The sequence below is a fragment of the Emiliania huxleyi genome (assembly GCF_000372725.1).
Source record: "Emiliania huxleyi CCMP1516 unplaced genomic scaffold EMIHUscaffold_4, whole genome shotgun sequence".
NCBI lineage: Eukaryota > Haptophyta > Isochrysidales > Noelaerhabdaceae > Emiliania > Emiliania huxleyi.
This window is the reverse complement of record NW_005198966.1, coordinates 313833-337807: the sequence shown is the minus strand read 5'-3', so window position 1 is coordinate 337807 and position 23975 is coordinate 313833. Positions and strand designations below refer to the sequence as shown.

At 66.3% G+C, this 23975-nt stretch overlaps 5 protein-coding genes across 5 annotated transcripts; 4 read left to right on the top strand and 1 right to left on the bottom strand.

Moving 5' to 3' along the window:
* Positions 1-526: 526 nt before the first annotated feature.
* On the top strand, positions 527-1722 carry EMIHUDRAFT_447903 (hypothetical protein; the record flags this gene model as incomplete). The annotated part of the gene is made up of 4 exons (XM_005770360.1): positions 527-808; positions 976-1077; positions 1150-1245; positions 1552-1722. Coding segments are annotated over 4 exons (650 nt in total), but the record flags the coding sequence as incomplete, so codon positions are not given.
* A 4975-nt stretch (positions 1723-6697) lies between these two features.
* EMIHUDRAFT_195994 (hypothetical protein) lies at positions 6698-7999 on the top strand (the record flags this gene model as incomplete). The annotated part of the gene is made up of 3 exons (XM_005770359.1): positions 6698-7549; positions 7634-7744; positions 7886-7999. The coding sequence occupies 3 exons, from the start codon at positions 6698-6700 to the stop codon at positions 7997-7999; spliced, it is 1077 nt and encodes a 358-aa protein (XP_005770416.1).
* Positions 8000-10256: 2257 nt separating this feature from the next.
* On the top strand, positions 10257-14000 carry EMIHUDRAFT_95820 (hypothetical protein; the record flags this gene model as incomplete). The annotated part of the gene is made up of 6 exons (XM_005770358.1): positions 10257-11403; positions 11535-11892; positions 11959-12184; positions 12257-13431; positions 13482-13695; positions 13788-14000. 6 exons carry the CDS (start codon positions 10257-10259, stop codon positions 13998-14000), a joined length of 3333 nt encoding a protein of 1110 aa, XP_005770415.1.
* Positions 14001-15236: 1236 nt separating this feature from the next.
* Positions 15237-17088, top strand: EMIHUDRAFT_95819 (hypothetical protein; the record flags this gene model as incomplete). The annotated part of the gene is made up of 2 exons (XM_005770357.1): positions 15237-15904; positions 16977-17088. 2 exons carry the CDS (start codon positions 15237-15239, stop codon positions 17086-17088), a joined length of 780 nt encoding a protein of 259 aa, XP_005770414.1.
* Positions 17089-17730: 642 nt separating this feature from the next.
* EMIHUDRAFT_195991 (hypothetical protein) lies at positions 17731-21592 on the bottom strand (the record flags this gene model as incomplete). Its single annotated transcript, XM_005770356.1, has 4 exons — positions 17731-17962; positions 18729-19351; positions 19469-20218; positions 20450-21592. The coding sequence occupies 4 exons, from the start codon at positions 21590-21592 to the stop codon at positions 17731-17733; spliced, it is 2748 nt and encodes a 915-aa protein (XP_005770413.1).
* Between the last annotated feature and the right edge of the window lie 2383 nt (positions 21593-23975).

Sequence of the window (23975 nt, the reverse complement as noted above, 5' to 3'; positions counted from 1 at the left end):
AGGCAGCCACTTCGGTGCGGCAGGCGGAGGAGGCGGCCGCGGCGGAGGTGGAGGCTGCGAGGGCGCAGGCGGCGCGGGCGGCAGAGGCGAAGAGCGCGGCGGCGCTCGAGGCGATACCGCACCGCCCACGGGAGAGGGCCCACACTGGATTCGAGACTCTGGAGGGTGCGGTACTAGGCGCTCGCCGCGGAGATGAACGCGGTGGAGCTGCGCGCGAGCCAGAGGGAGGAGGAGGTGCGCGGGGAGCTGGCGCTCCAGAACGCTGCGATGCGCGTCGCTCTCGACAGCGCGCACACCGCCGGCGCCGAGGCGTGCCCTGTTCTTCCGCCGCCCGCCGGGGGCGCTGCTGGGGAGCGCGGTTCGGAACCTTCTCGGACCCTTCTAGGCGGCGGCCGCCGAGGCCCGCGCCGAGCTGTCGCGGCTGCGAGCCCTGCTGAGCGAGGCCGAGGCGACCTCTTCCGCTGCGGCGGAGGCCGCCGTGGCGGCCGTGAGGCGCGGCAGCGAGGCGGAGCACGAGGCGGCCATTCGCGTCGAGGCGGCGGAGGCGCGCGCGGAGGCGGCCGAGGCGGCGGCGGCGGCGGCCGAGGAGGCGGCCGGGCGGGCCGAGGCGCGGCACGGTGCGGCGGTGGAGGCGGCTTCGCAGTCCGCCGAGGCGGCGAGGAAGGAGGTGGAGGCGGCGAGGGCGGAGGCGGAGCACGCGCGCGCGTCCGCCCTCTCCGCTCGCCTCGCCGAGGCGCGCGGCGCCGCCGACGCGGTCGCCGGCGCGGTGGCAGCGGCAGAGGCGGCGGCGGCGGCGGACCGCGACCAGGCGGAGACACTTCCGAGACGCTTCCGAGATCCTTCCGAGACGCTTCCGAGACACTTCCGAGACACTTCCGAGACACTTCCGAGACACTTCCGAGACACTTCCGAGACATTAGGAAGGGGGTTTTTTCACAGGTCCCCCCCCCCCCCCCCGCCCCCCGCTTTGGTCAGGCGCGCGCCGAGGCGGCGTCTGCGAGGAGCGAGGCGGAGGAGGCGCGGCGGTCGGCGGCGGAGGAGCGGGAGGTGGCCCGTGCGAGGACGGCGCAGCTGCAGGTCGAGCTGATGCGACCTCTCGCAGTCTTGGGGCCCTTGCTTGTTCTGAGTTTGCAGTTCTCTTGGTCTCAGGTCGAGCTGCGCGAGGCGACAAGTCGCGAGGCGCTCCTCCGTACCGAGCTGGCGGCGGCGGCAGCGGCGATCCACTCCAGTGCTCGATCGAGCGCGGTGGCCGCGGCGGCCGCACCGCCAACCCCGCCGCCGCCGCAGCAGCTGAGCCACCACCGGCAACGGCAGCAGCAGCACCACCACCACCAACAGCCGCAGCCGCAGCAGCAGCACTCGTCGCCGGCACGGGACCCTTGGTCCCCCGAGGCGGCCCTCTCGTGGCGTTCGCCCTACACTCCGCCGCCGCGGCCGCGGCACGGCGCCGGTGCGTCGGTTGCGGCGGCGCTGCTCTCGCCGCCAAGCAGCGGAGGTGCCGCCTCTCCTGCGGCCATGGAAGAGCTCGCCCGCGGCGTCTGCGGCGCGCAGCTGGAGGAGCTCCGCGAGCTGAAGCTGCAGCTGCGCGAGGCGGAGCAGAGGCAGAGGATGACGGACGAGGCGCAGAGGGAGCGGGAGCGGCTGCTGTCGGAGCGGCAGGCGAGGCAGGAGCGGCGCGCGCGCGAGCTAGACGAGTGCGCGAGGGCGGCGGGGGTGGGCTGAGGACGGGGCCGGTTACGAGAGCAGAGCATGAATGTTACATCTTCGGGGGTACAATATGTGTGTCGTGTAGTCGGTAGGGACCGTTTAAGTGCATGCCTCTCCAACCGCTTCTGTATAGGCGCTAGGGTTATGGATCGGACTTATAAGTGCATGCCTCTCCAACCGCTTAAGTGTCGTCACGTGCGGCAAATGGTGATTTGGTTGCCGTCCAACCGGCCTCGCGGCCAGCGCGGCAGCGCGGCTCGGAGTCGCTTGTACGCGGGCCCGGACGTGCGTAGGTCGGCGACGTAAAGCGATCCGGTCTCGAGGCCGGCCGGGATGGCCTCGACCAGCGCCAGGGCGCCCTTTGCGCCGACCCCGCACCCGCCGATTGGATTGCCATTGCCATTGAAGCAGAGGTCCAGCTTCCGCAGGCCGCTCGGCAGGTGCTTCGCCAAGACGCCCGCGCCCCGATCTCCGAGTTCCTTTGCGTGCGTCTCGATCTTGAGCGTCTCGAGGGTCGAGGGCAGATTCTCAAACAGGAGCTCCCAGTCGCCCTTGCTGCCCATGAAGCACTCGAAGCCTTCCACCAACTCGAGCCACAGTGGCCTATCGGCCAGTAATTGTGCAATGGGCTGCGGGTGACTGTACATTTTGCATAGCTGCCGTAATATTTCCTAACCCTAACCCTAACCCTAACCCTAAACCTAACCGCTGCAAAACGGGAAAGTTGGGAAGCGGGGGGGTGGTGGCGGCGGCGACGAGGGCGGTGGCGACGAGGGCGGCGGCGACGATGGCGGTGACGAGGAGGGCGGTGGCGACGACGGCGGCGGCGGCGATAGCAGCGGCGCCAAACCCATTTAATTTGACTCTCATCCTCAGCATTCAAAATCATTGTCATCTCTCCCCTTTGGAGCTCGCTGGGGGCCTTTTCTTAAAGAATTTTACAACAAAGCTCCCTCGCACAACACTGGGCACGGGACTGGCGCGCACTGGCACTAACACAGGTACACCACGGGAGCCGGCTAAGCGACTCCTGCGAGGGTGGCGAGGCACTTAGCTCCGTGCACCCGCCCGCCCCAGCCTGCCACAGGAAAGCTCATTCACAACCTGCTCTGCGATTGCCGTGTGTGAAGAACGACTGAGATACGCTGCTTCTGCAGCCCCAGCCAATTCTTAGAACATTGGAGACGATGAACCTAGAATCGACCTTGCTTTTCGAGCAATCCTTCTCTGTTAAAAAAGAAAGAAAGAAAACGGACAACCCAAGGGAGGGATGGGAGGACGGCACGCCGCCACCACACAGGGATTTTAAGGAGAGGGGTGTGATGCGCTAGCCGTCGCCCACCCTTGGGCGTCCGCCTCTTCCTATCTCTCTTCGCAGTCTCTCTCCGATTCTCGCTGCAACCTTCATGCCACCTCGCGGTCGCCCCCTTCTCGTCGTGCTCTCCCTTGTCGCTTCTTCCTCTGTCGCGTCGCTCACCTCTGCCTCGTTCTGCGACGCCGCCGCCGCCTGCCGGTCCCTTGTTCTCGCGGCTTCTTGCGCCTTTCGGCGCAGCTCCGCCCTCCTCGCTGCATATCCTGGCCCCTCGAGTGTCTATCGAGCTCTCCTCGCGCAATCCTTCTTGTTCTCTTTCGGGGGAGTTGTTTGTAAATTCTTTTCCCGGGGTCGTGCGAGGAACTTTGGTTGTAAAATTCTTTTCCTCCGCCGGCTCTTGTGGCGAGGACGATGGCTTCTAAGGAAGCCGTCGTCTGCGCCTTGTCTGTCGTGTGAATCGTAAGAAAGAAAGAAAACAGGCAACCCAAGGGAGGGATGGGAGGACGGTACGCCGCCACCACACAGGGATTTTAGGTGAATCGTGCGTGTGCGAGAGCCACGTTGTGAAATTCTTTTCCTCGCGATGTCTGCCCCGCGGCGCCCGCGGCGCCGCTCGCGCCGCCTCGCATCCTCCGCCGCCGCCGCTCTCTCGCCAGACACGCCGCCGCCCGCCCGCCTCCTCGACCTCCCCACGGACCTCCTCGTGCGCGTCATCTCTCGCTGCGACCCCGCCGACATCGCTCGCGTCGCGGCCGTCTCGCTCCTCTTTCACGCCTCGCTTGCGGTGGAGGGCATCCGCTTGTGGGCGCAAGAGCGCGGCTTCGAGCTGCCGGCGCTGCCGGAGGGCGAGAGCTGCGCCGTGCGGTGGCTGTGCTATTCTGCGCTGCTGCGCGAAACCAATCCGCCGGCGAGGGCGGCGGCAGGCCATCAGCACAGCGTTTTCATTGACGGCGAGGGGCGGCTCTCGTCGTGCGGCAAGGCGGACATGTGGACGCCAGGCCTCCTAGGCCACGGTGCGGGCGTAACGCGGCTCAACACGCCGACCCGGCTGCCGTCGGGGCTGGGCGGCGAGCGCGCCGTGAGTGTGTCGGCTGGAACATGGCACAGCCTCGCCCGCACCGGCAGCGGCACTGTCTGGAGCTGGGGCGAGGGAGGCGTGGGCCAGTTGGGCCACGGCGACGCGCTGACCGAGTGGCAGCCCAAGAAGATCGAGGCCTTGGCTGGCCAGCGCGTCGTCGCTGTGTCGGCTGGACGCTTCCACAGCCTCGCTATCTCCGCCGACGGAGCCGTCTGGAGCTGGGGCAGTGGAGCCTTTGGCCAGCTGGGCCACGGCGACCAGCAGGGCCAGCTGCTTCCAAAGAAGGTCGAGGCCTTCGCTGGGCGGCGCATCGTCGCTGTGTCGGCTGGAGAGCACCACAGTATCGCCCTCACCGCCGACGGCGCCGTCTGGAGCTGGGGCTGGGGAGCCGGTGGCCGGTTGGGCCACGGCGACGAGCAGACGCAGCTGCTGCCAAAGAAGATCGAGGCCTTTGCTGGCCGGCGCATATTAGCTGTGACGGCTGGAGACGCGCACAGCCTCGCCCTCACCGCCGATGGCGCCGTCTGCAGCTGGGGCTGGGGAGCCGGTGGCCGGTTGGGCCACGGCGACCAGCAGAGGCAGCTGCTGCCCAAGAAGATCGAGGCGTTTGCTGGCCAGCGCGTTGTCGCTCTGTCGGCTGGACTCGCGCATACTCTCGCCACCGCCGCCGTCGGCAGCGTCTGGAGCTGGGGCGCTGGTATCCATGGCATCTTGGGCCACGGCGTTGAGGAGAGGCAGCTGCTGCCGAAGAAGGTCGAGGCGTTTGCTGGCCAGCGCGTCGTCGCTGTGTCTGCTGGAGCCCAACACAGCATCGCCCTCACCGCTGACAGTGCCGGCTTCACGTGGGGCAAGGGCGGCAGTGGCAGCCTAGGCCACGGAGAGGACCTGTCGAATCAGCTGCTGCCCAAGAAGATCGAGGAGCAGAGGGGCGGGTGATCCGCGACGTTTTTTTTCGCTCGCCGCCACAAAGGATGTGTCAGGGACAGAGAGTCGAGAGAGAGAGAGAGAGCGGACAGGTGGTGCTCACACGCAAAACTTAAGGAATCGACACCGAATCGCGATGTGCAAAGCCATACGGCTTTACACAATACTTGTGAGAGTGACTTGTGTCGAGCGCAGGATTGCGAACGCGCGGCTCTAATGAAGCAGCAGTGATCCGCAGCTCTTCTTTTCACGACGGACCAGTGGTGTGTGTCGTGACTCTCGCCAATTCTTGACCTGTTTCGTCTGGGGCGCCGGAATTTGATTCATTCGGGCTTCTCACTTGTGTGGTAGCAGGATCAGATACCTGAGATCGTGGTCTTAGTTCCGGAGAATTTGTTTTAAATTCCCACGCCACGCCCTCTACAGGGCGTTGCGCGTAAAAACAACAACAGCCGCGCGCTTCGTCTCCGCCTCAACCTACGCCTTTCGCCGGCAAGGCCTTCGATGTCCGTGTCGACGGTACGTACGCCACCGCCCTCTCCTCCGACACCCTCCAGGACGAGCTCCAGCGGAAGCTCGGCCTTTGGCTCTCCGCGGCGCTCCCCACCCTTCGGGTCGCGCTCGAGCGGGGCATGCCAGTCGATTTCTTCGGCGACTACCTTTACAACAAGGCCCACCACCGGCGGCCCCACGACGGCGTCCTCGCCGCCTGGGCGGACGCGATGCGCGCCCCGGCCAACGCGCCGGTCGTGCACGGCGACAAGGAGAAACCAGAGCTCACCCGGCAGTACAACGAGGGGTACAAGACTGACCTCGCAGAACCCCATGCGGGACCGGGCGGGGGGGGGTGCGATGAAGTGAATGAAATCAAGCTCTGGACGCCCCTCCTCAAGACCTCCTCGACGGGCGTTGGCAACGCCTCGAGTGGCGGCACGCCCGCCTCCGTCGGCCACTCCTACGCCTTCGGCAACACCGAAGAGAAGGCCCGCCGCCTAAACATGGGCTGCAAGGCGCGCGGGCAGCCCGGCCAACCCTTCTGACTCCCACAAGACCGGCCACGGCTACGTCAGGGCGCATCGCGGTTTCTACCACGACGCGATCTTTGTCAAGCGCAACAACTTCAACCTGCTGCTCCACGAGACGTTCGGCGGCGGCTTCTCGCCCACCGCCGTTCTCAAGCTGCGCCGCCTCGCGCGCAAAGTCGCGCGCGGCAGCGTTGACCGCACAGCCTACTCGCCCAAGTACTCGCTCTCTTTTATGTCCCACCATGCAGAGCGCATCTCTCTCTCTGTTGTGCGAGGCGTGAACCGCGCCATTCGCTCTCACCTGGCAACCCTGTCTGCACGTCTCGCGCGCGCGTGAACAGGGCTCCAGGCCCCAAATGACGTGTGAGTGTTAGAGTTGTTTGGTATTGCTAAAAATCTCTCTCTCGTAAAAATCCTGAGAGCACTTGGAGCACTTGGAGTAAAGTCATCGACCTCACATCCAGGGCCAGGGAGCTACGAAGCGCACCCAGCGGGCCGGATGATCGGCATCGGGCTACGGGCTAGAGAGCCCTGACCTAGGGGCGCGTTCGCAACTCGGAAGTTTGTTTGTTTTTCCGCGCGTCTCACTCCGTTGTGCAAGCCGCTGTGCTCTTGGCGAGCCGCTGTGCTCTCGCGGTGGAAAGAGATCAGATGGCGCTCCGCATCCCTCCGACGGTAGCTGACGTGCCGGGCTATCAGCTGCAGCGGCCGCCGCTCCCGCTCATCTACACGCCTCGTAGCTGCGGAGGCGCCGCGCCCTCGTGTGACTCGCTCTTGTGCATGCACAAGCGCGAGCTGCGGCGAGCGAGTCGCAACGCTAGCTACAAGGCGGCGCTGTGCGGTCGGTGCGAGTGCGCCCTCTGCCTCGCCTGCGCAAAGCCGCGCAACCTGTGGAAGGCACCTTCGGGGCAGACGCTCGAGACGGTCACCACGCGCACCGACCCGCCCTTTTCGTTCGCTTACAACCCGGCCGACGCCGACATGAAGCGGATGCGGGAGCAGCTCGTGCTCGAGCCGGTCCTGACGCACGCGTGGCATGAGGCCACCTGGCGCTGCTGCGGCAGCGGCGGGCTCGTCGTCGACGTCGGCGGCAACTTTGGGTGGTACACGCTGTACAGCCTCGCGCTCGGCTGCAGGGTGGTCGTCTTCGAGCCGGTGCCCCTCTTCCAAGAGGCTCTGCGGCTGGGCGTGACACTCAATCCGGGCTTCGCGGCGAGGGTGGAGCTCTACGGCAACGTCGTCTACGACACGCCAGGCAACTACACGCTGCGCGTCCCGCTCCCGGGCGGGATGCACAAGAAGAAGCTGGGCATGACGGGGATGAATGGGGCGCGCGGCATCCTCAAGTCGGACTACAACGCAAAGGCCGCCACCGTGAGCGCGGGCGCCGTGCGGATTGACGACGTTTTGCGCGGGCGCGACGTGTGCTTGCTCAAGGCCGATGTCGAGGGCTACGAGCCGCAGGTGATGCAGACGGCGCAGACGCTGCTCGCGACGCGCGAGGTGCCCAACCTGCAGCTGGAGCACATCTTATCTCGGCTAATCTCGGCTGATCTCGTCTAGCCTCTCGGCCCTGTGTCTCGGCAGGTGCCCAACCTGCAGCTGGAGCTCTCCCGCACGCGCAAGGACGCGGAGCAGACGTGCGCCGCCGTCAAGATGCTCTCGCGCCTCTCCTCGCTCGGGTACGAGTTTAAGCAGGTGCCCAACCAGCTCGTCGACGCCGAGCTGCCGCCGCCCGACAGCTGGCAGCAGGCGGCCGGCCCTTGGGCTCGGCTGCCAAGCTTCCCCACCGCCGCCACCGCCGCCGCCGCTGCAGCGGGCGGCGAGCGGCGGCCGAAGATGCAGCTCGCGTACGACATCGACTTTGCGACGCACTCGACGAACCTCGTCGCCCGGCGCCGCAGCACGCCGCTGGGCGCCGCGAGCCTGCCGTGGCCCTCGCTCGGGTGTTGAGCGGTGAGAGCTTTGCGCGCGGCGTGCCCGCGGCCTTCCGTCTTCCGATGCTTGGGCAAGTGTTGGGGCTTCGGGGGGGCGACTCTACTAATGCACAGCGGCGGAGGACGTGTGCGCGGTAGTCCCGCGATTTGAATTGGATTTCAAACTCTAGCCTTGAAGGCAGCCACCGCGGGTCCCCAGCACCCAGCAGCGCGATCTGGTGTGGAGTGCAATCCGCGCTCCAAGAGCATGCCGGTGGGTGGCCTTGCTTGACCAGGCCTGAGCAGCTCAACCTCAAGAGTGGAGGCAGCCTCTGTCTGGAGCAGCGCTGGATCGCCAAACCCGCAGAAGAGCGCCGTTCCGCCGAGCGGCGGCGCCGACTCCGTGAGGCCACTCCAACTCTCAAATCTCAAGCCGTATCTCGAGAACGCGATCGAGTTAGAAGCTCACCGACACGCGGTCTAGAACGGCGCACCTTCAAACGGACTTCAAACGATACTTTCAAACGTCTGAGTGGCTGGAGGGTCACACAACAGTGGCTGGAGACTACAGACAGTGCTCAGACCGTCTGAGGGGGTAGGCCCAGCGCAGGGTAGACGTGGCTCCTTCACTCCCCGTCCCGCATGCGCCTCGGTCAGACCTCGGTGGGAGGCGCGCGGTTGGATTAGCCTATTGAGAGATGATATGAACATTGTCGAAACGTTTGTGCTGATGTTATATGATGCCGGACATCTTTTTTGTCCTTTCCTGTTCCCTGGTGTGCGCAAAATTCTTTGTCGAGCCTGTCTGCTGTGAGAGAGAGTTGTCTTGTTTAAATTCTTTTTCGCACAACACTGGGCACGGGACTGGCGCGCACTGGCACTAACACAGGTAGAGTGTGCGAGGAGTATGAAATTAAACACGTACAGAGGACAGAGCTTAATGTCGGGGTCTCTTACACACACACACACACACACACACATAAGGCGGACGCTGTGAGGAAGGAGGCGAAATGAAAAGTTACTATTAAGCCAGGAACGATTACTCGTGCTTCACAAGAGGAAGGACCTGGAGCACATACCTCTGTGAGCAGGTACACACTCAATCCATGACTTTGTTCAAACTTCAACTCAAAAAAGTACACCTCTTATTTGGTTGGGCGAGAGTCAGAGCATCCGCTCGACAGCCACGCTCGGAGCCTCGTACAGACAGAGCTCATCCTCGCGATGCGGGGCACGTGCTGCGTCCATGAGGACCTCTCGCTCGAGTGTGAGGACCTCAGATATGTTCCGCGAGGACCTCTCCGTGAGGACCTCTTGTCACTCCCCACTGTGTGGCTGCCCGGACCACTACAGACAGTGCTCAGACCGAGGGTAGGCCGACGGTAGACGTGGCTCCTTCCCTCCTGCTCCCATCCGCATGCGCCTTGCTTGGTCAGACCTCGGAGCAGCGCGGTTCTTGGATGCTGTCAGTGTCTAGGGTACCATACTTGACCCCCCCCCCTTGGCGCCTTGTGATTTTTGTGCGAAAGCCCCCGATCTCGGCGGGGCGGGCGACGCCGCCGCCGCCCGGCGAGCTGACGCGCGACATCTACGTCGGCAAGTACGAGCACCCGCGCATGGTCAATGTGGGGCCCGGGCCGCAAGGAGGGCCCGCCTGAGCGGCGCCCGCGAGGAGAGGAGAGGGTCGGAGCGATGGGACATGGCGCGTCAGTGTGGGAGAGTGAGAGCGGTCGGGCGTTCTCTAGTCTAGTGCGGGGATCGGGTTCGTGCGTGCGTCTCAAGGGTGGGGCGTCTCTACGGCTTTAAGCGGCGGACGAAGAGATATATGATAAAATGGCTGGTGTCACATTGTTCAGTTCTCCCCCCGGCTCGCGGCTGCGGCCTGCGCGACCAAACCAAACTCGGTCTCCGCTCTCTCCCCGCCAGCGCCACCCCCGACCCCGGCGAGACCGTGTGTAATACTTGACCGTGTACACCGCGAAACCCCACGAAGCCGAACGCGTTGTTTTGGCGCGGATCTCAGACGATCTCGCGGATCGCGGGATGGAAATGTGTCAGCTCGTCTTAGCGGTTAGCGCGCACGGCGCTGAGCAACTTGTTCATCATTGTACATTGAGATCTCTTTCATGTGAGATTACAAACAAACAATCATGTTGTGTGCATAGATAGATAGGAAGGCGAAACACAGTCCGACCAACGACTGGGACACCAAATGCGGGGGGGGTGGGGGGGTCGTCCGGGGGGTCGTCGAGATCTCGTAGCACCTCGGTGACACGGGCCAACCGAGATCCAGGATGTTGGCTCTAGCCGCCTTTGCCTTTGGCTCGTACTACCTCGCTGCCGAGAACGCCACGCACTGGGGCTGCGCGGACCTGTGTGGGCCGAACGCGACTCTCGCGTGCGTTCAAAGCTCGGAGGAAAACGAGTACGTGGCTCGGCTCGCCGCCGATGCCGGCGCGATCCATTTTTGGATCGGCAACTACCAGCGGCCCGCCGGAGCGGAGCCCGGCGGCGGCTGGGACGTCTGCCAGTCCGGCGAGACGGCAAACTTTGCCAAATGGGACGTCAACGCCTTCGACGGCTTCAACGAATGGTCAGAGCCAAACAATTGGCATGGCGCAGAGGCGTGCGCTGCTGTCAGCCACTACCACCACGCGGTGGAGTGGCCTTTGCTGGCGGAGGGGTGGTGGTACGACGCCCACTGCTACTCTGAGCTCCCCTGCCTCTGCAAGCACGGCGCCGCCGACCCCTCGCCCGAGTACATGGCATTCGCGGAGGCGGATCGGAAGCACGCCATGGGTGTGGCAGAGAGCACGCCCTTCCGAGGGCGGCCGTGCTATTCGCGAGAGCAGTGCGAGTACCCAGGCTGCGCCGAATACTCGTCCACGGAGTGCGTCGTGATCGGCGCTTACGGCGATGCGTTTTTCCGTTGCTGGGCGGCAGAGCCCGACTCGCGCTGCGAGGGGCGGAGCGACGGTCACCCACTTGGCCTAGCCGACGGTGAATGCTGGCATGGCCGCCACAGGTGGTTCCTCTGCCCTGATCCGGACCGAGACGCAGAGTTTGAACATTTTCTCGACGCGGCCGTCGTCCTGCGCTACGTGGCTCTCGCTCTCTGCTCTGTCGTCTCCGGGCTCAGCCTGGTCTGGGCGCTGGTCTGCATTCTCCGAGACGTGCGGCGAAAGGATGAGCAGTCTGCGGGTGCGGGCCTCGAGATGGTGCAGAGCGACGCGGGGCTCGGGCCGCACGACCAGCGGGTGCACGCCTCGCTCCTTTCTCGCGACGTCATGCTGCTCCGCTGCAGCTGGCTGCGCTCGCGCCCACCCGGCTTTGTGCTGCCGCGCCGGCAGGACCTGCCATCAGAGGCGCTGTTTCCGCCCGAGGAGGCGGCCGCGCTCTTTGCTCGGCAGGACCTCAGGGCGTGTCCTTTCATTTACGCCCGTGGGCCTCCCTTTTGCCCTTCCCCCCCCCCCCCCCCCCTCTGCCAGCTCTGCCTCTGCACACACCCAAACGCTGAGGGCCGGCGATTGAGTGACTCGCCTGCTGCTGGCGTCCGCAGAAGGATGCTGCAGGGGTGCGCACCGACGAGGAGGCCAAGATGTTTGCTGCGTCGCTCGCGGTGATGGCGGGGCTGTACGCGAGCCCCCGCTGCGTGACAGTGCTGCGGCTGACCAACATCCCAGAGCCGCCAGAGTGGGGCGAGCGCTCCGTCTGCCTCTTCGGCTTGAAGAAAGGCATCGACGAGCAGGCGATCCTCGCGACGCTTGGCACCTTTGGTGCGATCGAGATGTACGAGCTGCACATAGCTCCTGCGATCGTTCGCTTCACAACGCGCGAAGCGGCGTTTGCGGCCGTGGCGGCTGGCGCAGAGCAGCTGTGCAAGGGCATCGGCATGCTGTACAACATGCGGCCGTACGAGGGGCGTGGCTGGTGAGTCGGCCGCATCTCTCGCCTCCTTCAGGCACTTGTGACTCTCTCCTCACTTGCGGCGCACAGGTGCCACGCCGAGAGCAACTTCGCGAAGATCATCCTCGGCACGCACAGCGAGCTCGGGCTGGGCAGCGCGGGGCACGCGCCCAAGATGATCGACGTGCTGGACGGGCAGCCTGTGACCCTCACGAGCGCGCCCACGCCCGACGCGTTCAAGGCTCAGTTCGAGGAGACGGTGGAAGGGAGCGAGGAGCTAGCCATTGCCTTCACCGGCACGGGCGACGAGGAGAAGGTGGCGCGTGCGATGATGCCCCATTGAACCACGGTGGGCCTGCCCGCCTCACCGCCGCCGCCGCCGCCGCAGGTGGTGGATATGTACGTCAGCTATTACACGGCGGTCGTGTTCGAGGAGCGCGCTCGGCAGCGGATGCGGGAGCAGCGCGCCGCCGCGGACAAGCGCAGAAGGCGCATGCGCCTCGTCGCCTTTGGCGGGGGGCTGGTCGCCGCTTTGGCGTCACTCGCCGGCATCGTCGTCGTGGCTCTCCTAGGCCTAGATAGCATCACCATAGTCATCGCGCCGCCAGCTGCCGCTTGGGGAGCCTTCTCGATGCTCCTCGCCGTGCTGCCCACGGACGAGGACCTTGTCCGCGGGCTCTCCGTCTACCTGGCACTTGGGCTGCCGCTCCTCGGATGGTTCTTCTGGTGGTTGGCGGGGTCTTCCTACCCGTCGACTATGGCTGACATCTGGGATAGCTCAGGGATGCCGAGCGCCCTAGCTATGACCTTCTCCCTAGTCGTCGCTGCCTTGCTCCCTGCCTGGCGCGACGCCTTTCTCGCCGGCCTGCTGCCCTGCCGCTCCACCCGCGTCGGCCCCCGGGCGATGACCGCCCCCGCCTGCCTGAGCCGCCTTTGGCTGGTTTGGCGGCTGGGGGTTGGAGCGGCAGGAGTGCTCTTCGTGAGCAATGCTGCGGTCATTCCGGACGCGTGGCCGTTCTATCTGACTGGCGCCGCCATGCTCCTCCCCGCCCTCGCTCTCCGCCCCTCCGTCCGCCGCTATTTGCAAGCCCGCCTCGCTCGCCTCGGCGCCTCCGGCGGAGGCGACGACGCGCAGCTGGCGGCGCTGGCGGCTCTCTCCGGCGGCGGCGAGAAGGCGCTGGCGCGCGCGCAGGCGGCCTTCCGCCTGCTGCCCGTTGACCAGCTGACGGGTGCGGATGAGCTGCCGGGCGGGGGCGTGGCGGGCGGCGCGGGCGACGCGTTGCGAGAGCGGGCGGTGGCCGCCAGCCTTGGAGCTGAGCATTCGGTCTTTGTGAGCCACTCCTGGCACGACAGCCGCGAGGGCAAGTGGGCGGCGCTCCAGCGGTGGGGGAAGAGCGACACAGAAGAGCGGGGCACGGCGCCGCTGCTCTGGCTGGACGCAGCGTGCGTCGCCCCTGAGGACGCGGGCGCGCTCGAGCTGCTGCCGCTCCTCGTCAGCGGCTGCCAGCGCTTCCTCATCCTGGCGGGGCCGACCTACGCGAACAGGCGCGCGCGGAGCAGGCCGTGAGAGAAAGAGTTGTGCTCCGTTTCACTTACTCTCGTTCGTCGACTAGGCTGTGGTGCGTGGTCGAGCTCTTCTGTTTCCTCAAGAATGGAGGCGATATCGACCGCGTGACCGTGCTGCCCGTCGTCGAGGCCAGCAACGAGGCGGACGTCGAGGCGGCGGCGGACGCGACAAGAGCGCTGCAGCGCGAGCTCGGGCGGTTCAGGGTGGAGCGGGCTCGCTGCTCGCAAGAGCGGGACACGCAGAAACTGCTCGGCTGCATCGTGCGTGCCCGCCACAGCGCCACCCTCCCGAGGCTGAGCCTCGCCCACGCGCGCCGTGCTACTCTGACGCCCATCCCCCCGTGGCGTGGCAGGTGGCTGGGTTCGGCAAGTACGAGTCGTTCAACCAGGTGGTGCGCCGCATCTTCTCCGGCCGGTCGAGCTCCACCTTTGGTGTTGCAGGCCTTCGAATGCCGTTTGAACTTGAGCCTTCGGAGATGGAGGAGCAGCTGAAGCACGCAGCACAAGTCATTCAGCGGCACGCCCGCCGCTTCATCACAGCGGTGACGTCTCGAGAGACGTCCTAGAAGTCATAGATTTCCATGAGAGGGAGCGCGAGGTGGCGGCTGATACATAGCTACCATTGCCCTGAGATGCTCATGGTCATGCGATAAAGCGATAGGCATGCCACTAGACTCTGGAGCCATCTTTTGTGAGACAGTGAGAGCACCACCGCCACATGAGGACACACGACACACATGAGACATGTCGCGGGCAAATCAAATTTTAAAGAAATTTCTTCTCTCTCCGCGCACCGCGGACTGGACTCTGGAGACTGGAGCTAGCTCTCTCTGGAGGTGTGGAGCGGTTGAGAAAAAAAGAGAAAAAACGATCCTTTCGGGGAGCGGAGGCGCAGGTGGCGGCGGCGTGGGTGGGGGCGGCGACGGCGAGGTGGAGGGCGGCGGCGGCGAGGGCGGCGGAGGGGCGGGTGGCGGAGGGGCGGGTGGCGGAGGGGCGCGTGGCGGAGGGGCGGGTGGAGGCGGGTCTGGTGGAGGCGGCGAGGGCGAGGTGGAGGGGCCGAGCCCCAGGCCAAGCCCTAGCCCTAGCCCAAGAATGACGATGACGGCGACGCATTGCGGCGGCGTCGGCCCTTGCCCTTGCCGCCCTTCTTGGCCGCGCCGCCCTCGACATCGATGTGGTTCTGCACGCGCTGCATAGCAATACCACGTAGACAGAAGGACGCGCTCCCGCCGGTTTTGGGCGGTCCGGACGTTCGCGCCAATTGATTTTCGTTTTGCCGAAAAAGGAGGGCTCCCTTCCCCTTAGAGCCCCCATCCCGCTAACATCGCGAACTGACACGTGGCTTGGCGGGAGTGTGGGTGTTTTTTCCCTTCACCATTCTTTAAAAAGAAAGAAATAAAACACACAACCCAAGGGAGGGATGGGAGGACGGCACGCGCCACCACACAGGGAAAAGAAAGAAAGAAAGAAAACACACAACCCAAGGGAGGGATGGGAGAACGGCACACCACACAGGGACATTCTTTATCCTGTAATCGTAAAATTCTTTTTTCCTTCGGCGCGGATTTGCCCATATCGTTGGGCGCACGGAGGGAAGGAGAGGTGGGCTCCTGCCCGAGAAGGTCGCGGGACCTGCGCAGAGCTCGCTCTGCGTGATGCCGCTCGAGCTTGGGCGTGCACGCAAGGGCCACGCGCAAGCAAGAGCAAACAACTGGGACGTTCACAGCTGAGCTTACCCAGAGAACTCCGTTCTCACCCATTATAACAGCGCAAATTCTTTTTCCTGCTTTGTATACAGTTGTATGCGCGCCATCGCGCCGCTTGGCTGCCTGCTCGCCTGCGCGGCGCATGCCGCCGCCACTCCGGCCACCGCACGTTCATCCGCCCACGTCGTGATGCGCGCCGGACCGAAGCAGCCCGGAAAGAGACGCCTCGAGACGCGGGGCGAGATCTCCGCCGCGCGAAAGGCGGTCGGCGGCCGAGTGCTCGCCGACGGCCGCGTCGCCTCGATCCTCCACGCGCGCACTCGCTCCGCGTTGTACGGCCGCGTGCCTCTGCCACCGCAGCCCCACGCCTACCGCACCGGCCTCTCCGCATCAGACGAGGCCACGTGGCTCTCGGTCGTCGACTCGCACTTCACCTTTGCTCCGCTGCGGCCGGCGGACGAGGCGGCGTTCGTCGCCGCGCTGGCCGCCGTCGGCGCGAGTCGGGCGCAGGGCCTCGGTCTGCGCAACGGCCTCTACCGCGAGCGCCAGGCGGCCGCTGAGCCTCGGCTCGACGGCGCAATCTCCGACGGCCGAGATTCAATCTCCGACGGGCGAGAGTGCGCGTGGCCCTGCCTGCCTGAGGTTGCTGCGGCGTGCGGCGCGCCGCCGCTGGCGGTGCTGCGCCGCATGGTCTCCCGCGAGGGTCGCCTCTCCCCGCGCCTCTCTGCCGCCCTCGTCGAGGCGATCATCGAGGCGCATGACAGGTGAGCTGACCTCGAGATATGGGGAGATCTGGGGAGGCGCACCACAGGTGAACTGATCTCGGCTGCACCTCAGCTGCACCTCGGCCGCACCTCGGCTGCACCTGGAGGACAACCACGGATGAGAAGAAGCGTCAACTCTCCCGCCAGGCGGCGGGCCACCCTGCAGCGCCACTCCAACCAGACCCTCACGCCGTCGGCCGTGCTGCGCTCGGCGCGGCTGCGGCGGCTGCGGCGCCACCCGCGCGTTGCGGTGCAGACGGCCTTTCGGCGGCTGCAGGGCGGCGGCGGAGGCCTCTTCCTTCCCGCGGCGGCGTGGGCGTGTGAGAACGACTTGCAGGGCGCCGCGAGGAAGCACGAGGCGCGAGATGCAGCCGAGATACGACCGAGGTGGCCGAGAGGTAGCCGCGAGGTGCAGCCGAGATACAGCCGAGGTACAGCCGAGGTACAGCCGAGGTACAGCCGAGGTGCGGCCGAGGTACAGCCAAGAGACAGCCGAGAGCAGCCGAGAGGCAGCCGAGAGACAGCCGAGATACGGCGGAGATACGGCGGAGACACGGCCAAGGTGTTGCCGAGGTGTAGGCGCAGAGGCGGAGCCGCGCAGTCGAGCGGCTGGTCGTGCGGCGGCTGCGCGTCGCGGGTGCGTGGCGAGATGCAGCCGAGATACAGCCGAGATGCAGCGGAGATGCAGCCGAGATGCAGCGGAGATGCAGCCGAGATGCGGGTCGTGCGCCGCCTCGCTCCGCTGCAATCTCGCCCAATCTCGCCCAATCTCGCCCAATCTCGGCGCACCTCGGCTGATGACCGCCGCACGCCGCTAGGAGTGCGCGGGCGGCGCGAGGACGCGCTGCAGCGCCGCACGAGCACGCCCGACTTCATTGTCGACGGCTTTGGAGCGGGGGGGGAGGCGGCGGGGGAGGCGGCGCAGGCGGCAGGCGGCGCTGCGGGGGCGGGGGCGGCGGCGGCGGCGGCGGCGGGTGCGGCGGGTGCGTCTGGATTGCGGTGAGTTGGCGTGACGCACTCCTTTGGCGGGGGGAGGGAAATAAAGAATCATTCCCGCTTCTATGAGCTGTAGGTGGGTGGACGTGAAGCATTCCTTTGGGCGGGGCGACAGCGCGCGGGTGAGAGGTCAGGTGGAGCGGTACTGCACGGACTCGTTGAGACTAATCGAGGCTAATCAGTACTAATTAATACTAAGTTGAGGTCAGGTGGAGCGGTACTGCACGGACTGGGGCCCAGGCTTGCTGCTGCTGCTGCCCGCACTCGATCCTGTAATGAATTATCGAGTGACTGGTTTCCGAATACCTCGTAGGCTTGCTGCTGTACACGCTCGGCTACACCGAGTCCTTTGCCGAGGAGCTGCGCCAGGCGGGCCTTCAGTAGTCTTGATTCGGCGTGATTAGTCTTAATCAGACCTTGCCGAGTGCTCTGATGCTGGCCAGCACTGCCCGGTCTGTCCACTCGAGTAGCTCACTCTCTAATACGTACTCAGTCGTTGCATGGCGCCGCGCCAGGCGGGCCCGGTTTGGGTGTGCGACGCGGAGGCGGCCGCTCGACTGCTGCGCGATGCGGTGGGCGATGCGGCGGGCGGTGCGGCGGCTTGCGCGCCCGCTGTCAGAGAGAATGCTGACTGAGTCACGCACGGCGATGCCAGCGCCAATGGCAATCAGGGCATCAGGGGATTTTTATGTGTTGAGAAGAGAAAATCTGAGTACTGAGAGACAAAATCTCGCAAAAGACGTACCTCACGTGTACTGGCTACTGAGCTGCCGTGCTGCGTGCTCCTGGTGTCGGAGTGTACCACATATAGTAAAGTACCGTTCGGCTTCTCAGCCCAGGCCGAGCGGGTCCCTCGCCGCCCGCGCCGCCCGCGTGCGCTGCCGCTTGGCGTTGGAGCGCTGCGTGCGCCACTCGGCGCTGCCGGCGTGCGCGTTGCAGTGCGCCGGCACCCTCGGCTCGCCGCCCCGCCAGTGGCGGCACGCGGACACGGGCGCGTCGCACGCGAAGCAGTAGCAGTTGGGGCAGGCCGCCTCGTTGCCATCGGCCGGCGCCGCGACCGGCCTCTCGGCCGCATGGAAGGGGTGGAGGGGGCAGAGCGCCCGCTGGTGCGGCAAGTGCTCCGGCAGCAGGCCTGTGCGGCGCAAGCAAGGGGGGCAGTGAGAGTGCATCCGACAGCAGTCATGACGGGGGTGGCTTGGGAGCGCCTGATGCCGCGGAGATCTGCACGTCGCCGCCTGCGAGCGAAGGAGCGGCGGCGGCGGGGCTTTGAAGCGGCGGCGCTACCTCCTCCACATCATCCTCGCTCATCGCCTCCTCCGCCTCCTCCGGCTCCACCTCCGCTTCCACCTCATCGTCATCTCCCTCCTCCCCCACCGCCTCCCCCGCCGAGGGCCCGGCGTCGCTGGAGGATGACAGCGCGTTGCCACCGCCGCCGCCGCCGCCGCCGCCGCCGCCGCCGCCGCCGCCGCCGCCGCCGCCGCCGCCGCCGCCGCCGCCGCCCTTGCCTCGCTTCGCGTCCCGCGCCTTGTCGGTGAGAACCCGCGCCCGCTTGCCGGTGACGGCGGTGCTGCAGGGCCCCTCGTGCCAGAGGCGGAGGCTGCAGCCGAGCGTCTTGCAGCTCGGAGCGCGGAGGGGCGGCGAGGCAGCTTCCTCCTCCTCGCTGCTGCTCTCGGCGGCTGCAGCCTCGCCGCCAGCGCCGCCTGGCTCGCCCTCGTCCGAGTCGGACGCCTCGCCCGCCACCGCCGTCGACGGCCCTGCCTCTCCTGCCGCCGCTGCCTGCCCGACCGCCTTCGCGTATGCCGCCGCCGCCTCCACCGCCGTGTCAAACATGCCGATGTAGACCTTCCTGCCGCCCACCTTGTGATGCGCCTCGAAGCGGCCAGAGGCGTGCGCGTACACGCCTAAGTAGCCGGTGTTGTTGCTGCTCGAGAGGTGCAAACGCAGCCCCTCAGCCTCCGTGGCCACCGCCGGAGGCTGGTACTCGCCGACCGCCCGCGCATAGGCCGCCGCCGCCTCCACCGCCGTGTCAAAGCTGCCGAGGTAGACATGTGATCCGTACGCCTTGAAGCGGCCAGAGGCGTGCAGCCACACTCCTTTGTAGCCGGTGCTGCTGTTGCTGCTCGACAGATGCAAGCGCAAGCCCTCCGCCTCCGTCGCGACCGCTGCCGCTTGGCGCTCGGCTTGCGCCCGACCTGGCCCAAATTCCTCCTCCGGCGCCTCGCACACCCGGCCCGCCGGGTCCGGGTGCATCCAGCAGACAACGCCGACCGCACGCGCGTACGCCACCGCCGCCTCCACCGCCGTGTCGAAGTAGCCGACGTGAACATCCTTGCCATCCACCGAGCGCTTCGCCTGGAAGCGGCCAGAGGCGTGCCGCCACACTCCTCTGTAGCCGGCGCTGCTGCTGGAGAGATGCAGCCGCAGCCCCTCCGCCTCCGCCACCGGAGCCTCCTGGCTAGACATGGCATCAGAGCCTGCTGACGCCGCCTTTGCCGCCGCCTCCACCCCCGACTCCGATCCGCCGCCGTCCTGTGTCGACGCGCCCTCGCCGCGCTCCTCCGCCTCGACGTCGGTCGGGTCGAACGGGCGCTTGACGCAGCGAGCCCGCTTGCCCTGCAGAGTGAAGGAGTGCTGCCCGGCGTGGCCAGCAGGCAGGACGCATCCAGTGGCGCCGCCATCGCGCTCGTGCGTGCGGCCGCAAAGGATCGTCTCGTCGGCAGGCTCGGCGGGAGTCGCGCTCTCAGGTGCTGAGGACGCTGCCGAAGCCTCGCTGATGGCCCGCGCATACGCCACCGCAGCCTCCACCGCCGTGTCGTAGGTGCCGAGGTAGACCGTCCTGCCGTCCACCTTGTGCTCCGCCTTGAAGCGGCCAGAGGCGAGCTCGTACACGCCCTTGTAGCCGGTGCTGTTGCTGCTGGAGAGGTGCAGACGCAAACCCTCCGCCTCTGTCGCCACCGTCGGAGGAGGTTGAGCTGGAGGCTGGTACTCGCCGGCCGCCCGCGCATACGCCACCGCCGCCTCCACCGCGGTGTCGAAAGTGCCGAGGCCGACCTCCCTTCCGTCCACCGAGCACTTCGCCTGGAAACGGCCAGAGGCCTGACGCCACACGCCTCTGTAGCCGGTGCTGTTGCTGGAGAGGTGCAAACGCAAACCCTCCGCCTCCCTCGCAACCGCTGCCGCTTGGCGCTCAGCTGGCGCCTGCCCCGGCCCAGATTCCTCCTCCGGCGCCTCGCACACCCGGCACGCCGGGTCCGGGTGCATCCAGCAGAACCACTCGGCAGGCAGCTGGCCGGGCATGCCGCTTGGCAGCCGCCGCCACTTGTCGCAACGGTCGCAAGCGACCCAGAGGCAGGGGGCCGCCTCCTCCTCGCTCCTGCCCGCTGCAGCCTCGCCGCCAGCGCCGCCTGGCTCGCCCTCGCCCGAGTCGGACGCCTCGCCCGCCGCCGCTGCCGATGGCCCTTCTCCTGCCGCCGCCGCCGCCGCCTCGCCGACCGACCGCGCATACGCCACCGCCGCCTCCACCGCTGTGTCGAAGAATCCGAGGCCGACCTGCCTTCCGTCCACCCTGTGCCGCGCCTGGAAGCGGCCAGTGGAGGGGTACTTGCTCACACCTCTGTACCCAGTGCTGTTGCTGCTCGAGAGGTGCAAGCGCAAGCCCTCCGCCTCTGTCGCCACTGTCGGAGGCTGGTACTCGCCGACCGCCCGCGCGTACGCCACCGCCGCCTCCACCGCCGTGCCAAAGGTTCCGAGGCAGGCCTCCTTTCCGGCCAAACTGTGCCTCGCCTGGAAGCGGCCAGAGTACTCGTGCACGCCCCTGTAGCCGGTGTTGTTGCTGCTCGAGAGGTGCAAGCGCAAGCCCTCCGCCTCCGCCACCAGAGCCTCCCGGCTAGACGTGGCCTCCGAGCCTGCTGGTGCCGCCCTTCCAGCCGTCGTCTCCACCTCCACCTCCGAATCGTCCCGTGTCGACGCGCCCTCGCCACGCTTCTCCGCCTCGACATCGGTTGTGTCGAACGGGCGCTTTACGCAGCGAGCCCGCTTGCCCTGCAGAGTGAAGGAGTGCTGCCCGGCGTGGCCAGCAGGCAGGACGCACCCAGCGGCGCCGCCGTCGTGCTCGTGCGTGCGGCCGCAGAGGATCGTCCCGTCGGCAGGTTCGGCGGGCTCATCGGCAAGCTCGACGGGCGGCGCGCTCTCACGTGCTGAGAACGCCACTGCCGAAGCCTCGCTGATGGCCCGTGCATACGCCACCGCCGCCTCCACCGCCGTGTCGAAGGTGCCGAGGTGAACCTCCTTGCCATCCACCCTGCGCTTCGCCTGGAAGCGGCCAGAGTCATGGTCGTACACGCCCCTGTAGCCGGTGCTGCCGCTGCTCGAGAGGTGCAGCTGCAAGCCCTCCGCCTCCGTCGCCACTGTCGGAGGCTGGTACTCGCCGACCGCCCGCGCGTACGCCACCGCCGCCTCCACCGCTGTGCCGAAGGCGCCGATGTAGACACTCCTGCCGCCCACCGTGTGCTTCGCCTGGAAGCGGCCAGAGGAGGGGTGCGATACGCCCCTGTAGCCGGTGCTGCTGTTGCTGCTCGAGAGGTGCAAGCGCAAGCCCTCCGCCTCCGTTGCAACTGCTGACCCTTGAGGCTCGGATGCCGCCCAGACCGGCTCGGACGCCGTGAGCGCTTCGGTGCGCGGTGCCAGCGGCATCAGTTCTGTGCGCGCAGAGCCAGCCCCGCCACGGTGGCGTTTGCGACAGCCACTGATTGCGAGAGCTGTGACTCGCGCGAGCAGATCGGTGAAAAGAAGAAAAAACGCGCGCACCGGTTATGGCCCTGCGACCGCGCACCCCCCCAGCGCTAGGGCTCTCTTGCCCGCAACCCGATATCGATCATCCGGCCCGCTGGGTGTGCGCTTCTTACATCTTAGCTCCCCGGCCCCCTGGATGTGAGAGAGATTTTCAATACCAAACAACTCTAACACTCACACGTCATTTGGGGCCTGGAGCCCTGTTCACGCGCGCGCGAGACGTGCAGACAGGGTTTGTGTTGGATGTGTGAGGTTGATATGACTGCACTCCAAGTGCTCCAAGTTTCCGTGGGGGCGCGAGAAATTCCTCTCCCGTTAAAATCCCTCGTGACCCTGAATTCCCTGTGGTCCAAGGAGAGGAGCGGCCCGGTCCAAGTACCTACCTACCTCCAAGTCTTCCAATACGGTTTCGGTGGAGGCCACACAGCACACACACACGCAAACACACACACACACCAACGGACTCAACACAAAGACAACACAGAACAGAGGCGTCTCCACGCCGCACACCCACACCCACCGGCGCCACCGCCTCCACGCCGACCAACACCACCGCCTCCCCTCCCTCCCGCCACCGCCGCGTGCCTCGCGTGTGCAGCGCTGCAGCGCCGCGGCTCAGATGGGTCGGGTGGAGACGTAGTGGAACTCTGCGAAGTGGCCGAGGTAGATGCGCATCGTGAGCGGCACCTGGCGGAGATGCGGCGGAGATAAGGTCGAGATATGATCGAGATATGGCCGAGATATGGCCGAGGTAGGTCGAACCATGGCCGTGGTCGAGATATGATCGAGGTATGGTCGAAGATGGCCGGGCGTTATCTCGGCGATACCTCGGCTACATCTCGGCTGATCTCGGCGCCTTCCACACGTCCGGCGGCGTGATGGTGTGGCAGTAGTCGGGCGAGAGCGACGAGATGACGACGATCTCCGTCTTGAAGATGACGGAGGCCGCGAGCAGCGTCGCCTACTCTTCTCGGGGCCAGCCTCGGCCAATCTCCGGCCAATCTCCGGCTGATCTCCGGCTGATCTCCGGCTGATCTCGGCCAATCTCAGGAGGACGACGGCCTGGTCGTGCGGCATCTCGTCTCGATCTCGGCTAGATCTCGGCTAGACCTCGCGCCTCGTCGCCCCACGTGACCCCGTGCTGCGACATCTCTCGGATGTACCGGTCCCAGTCCTCGACGCCGACGCTGTCGCGCAGCTTGAAGGACTCGCCTGGTGAGACCACCGACCAAGATCATTAATACCGCATGTGAGAGTAAGAACCATCATGCAGCTCGAGAGGACTCGCCGACGGAGCCGTCGTCCATCGCTCGGCTGCCTGTTCACACGGCAGAGCTGTGAATAGACGCAGGGCTCGGGCCGATCTCGGGCCGATCTCGGGCCGATCTCGGGTGAATCTCGGGTGAATCTCGGGTGTATCTCGGGCCGAACGCTGCAATGTCGGCTGATCTCGCCCAATCTCGCCCAATCTCGGGTGTATCTCGGGTGTATCTCGGGCCGAATCTCGCCGTTCTCCCTCAGCCACTGCACGGTCTTCTTCCGCATCGAGATGGCCGACCAGCCGCTGATGCCTATTAATTAAGCCGAGTTGATGCGGCAGCCTATTAATTAAGCATACGGCCGACCAGCCGCTGATGCCGAGCTGCTCCAGCTGGTCCGTCAGCGCGTGGAACTGGCAGTTGTTGTCTCCAGGCACGTCCTTGATCTTGAAGCCGCGCAAGCCTGCTCAACCAACAGCAGGACTAGTGAGTGATGGTGTACTGACCAGGCACGTCCTTGATCTTGAAGCCGCGCAAGCCTGATCAACCAACAGCAGGACTAGTGAGTAATGGTGTACTAATCAGGCAAGGATCTTGAAGCCAAGCAGGCCCAGGTGGCGCGAGAGGCGCGAGCGAGCGTCCTGTGGGCCCTGCCCGATCCGCTCCCTCTGGCTCTTGATCTCTGCCGACGTCTGCCGTACCCGCGGCACCTGCAAGCCGAGAGGCAGCCGAGGTGCAGCCGAGAGGCAGCCGAGGTGCAGCCGAAGTGCAGCCGAAGTGCAGCCGAAGTGCAGCCGAGAGGCAGCCGAGAGGCATCCGAGATGCAGCCGACATGCAGCCGAGAGGCGGCCGAGACGCATCCGAGAGGCAGCCGAGAGGCGGCGGAGGTGGCAATATTGAGATGCAGCCGAGATACAGCCCAGGTGCACCCGAGGCTCCGCCGAGATCGGCACCTCGCGTAACCCCCGCCCCCCCTCGCCCCAGCTGCCGCGACCCGGCGTCGGCGGCGCAGCGGGCGCCGCCGC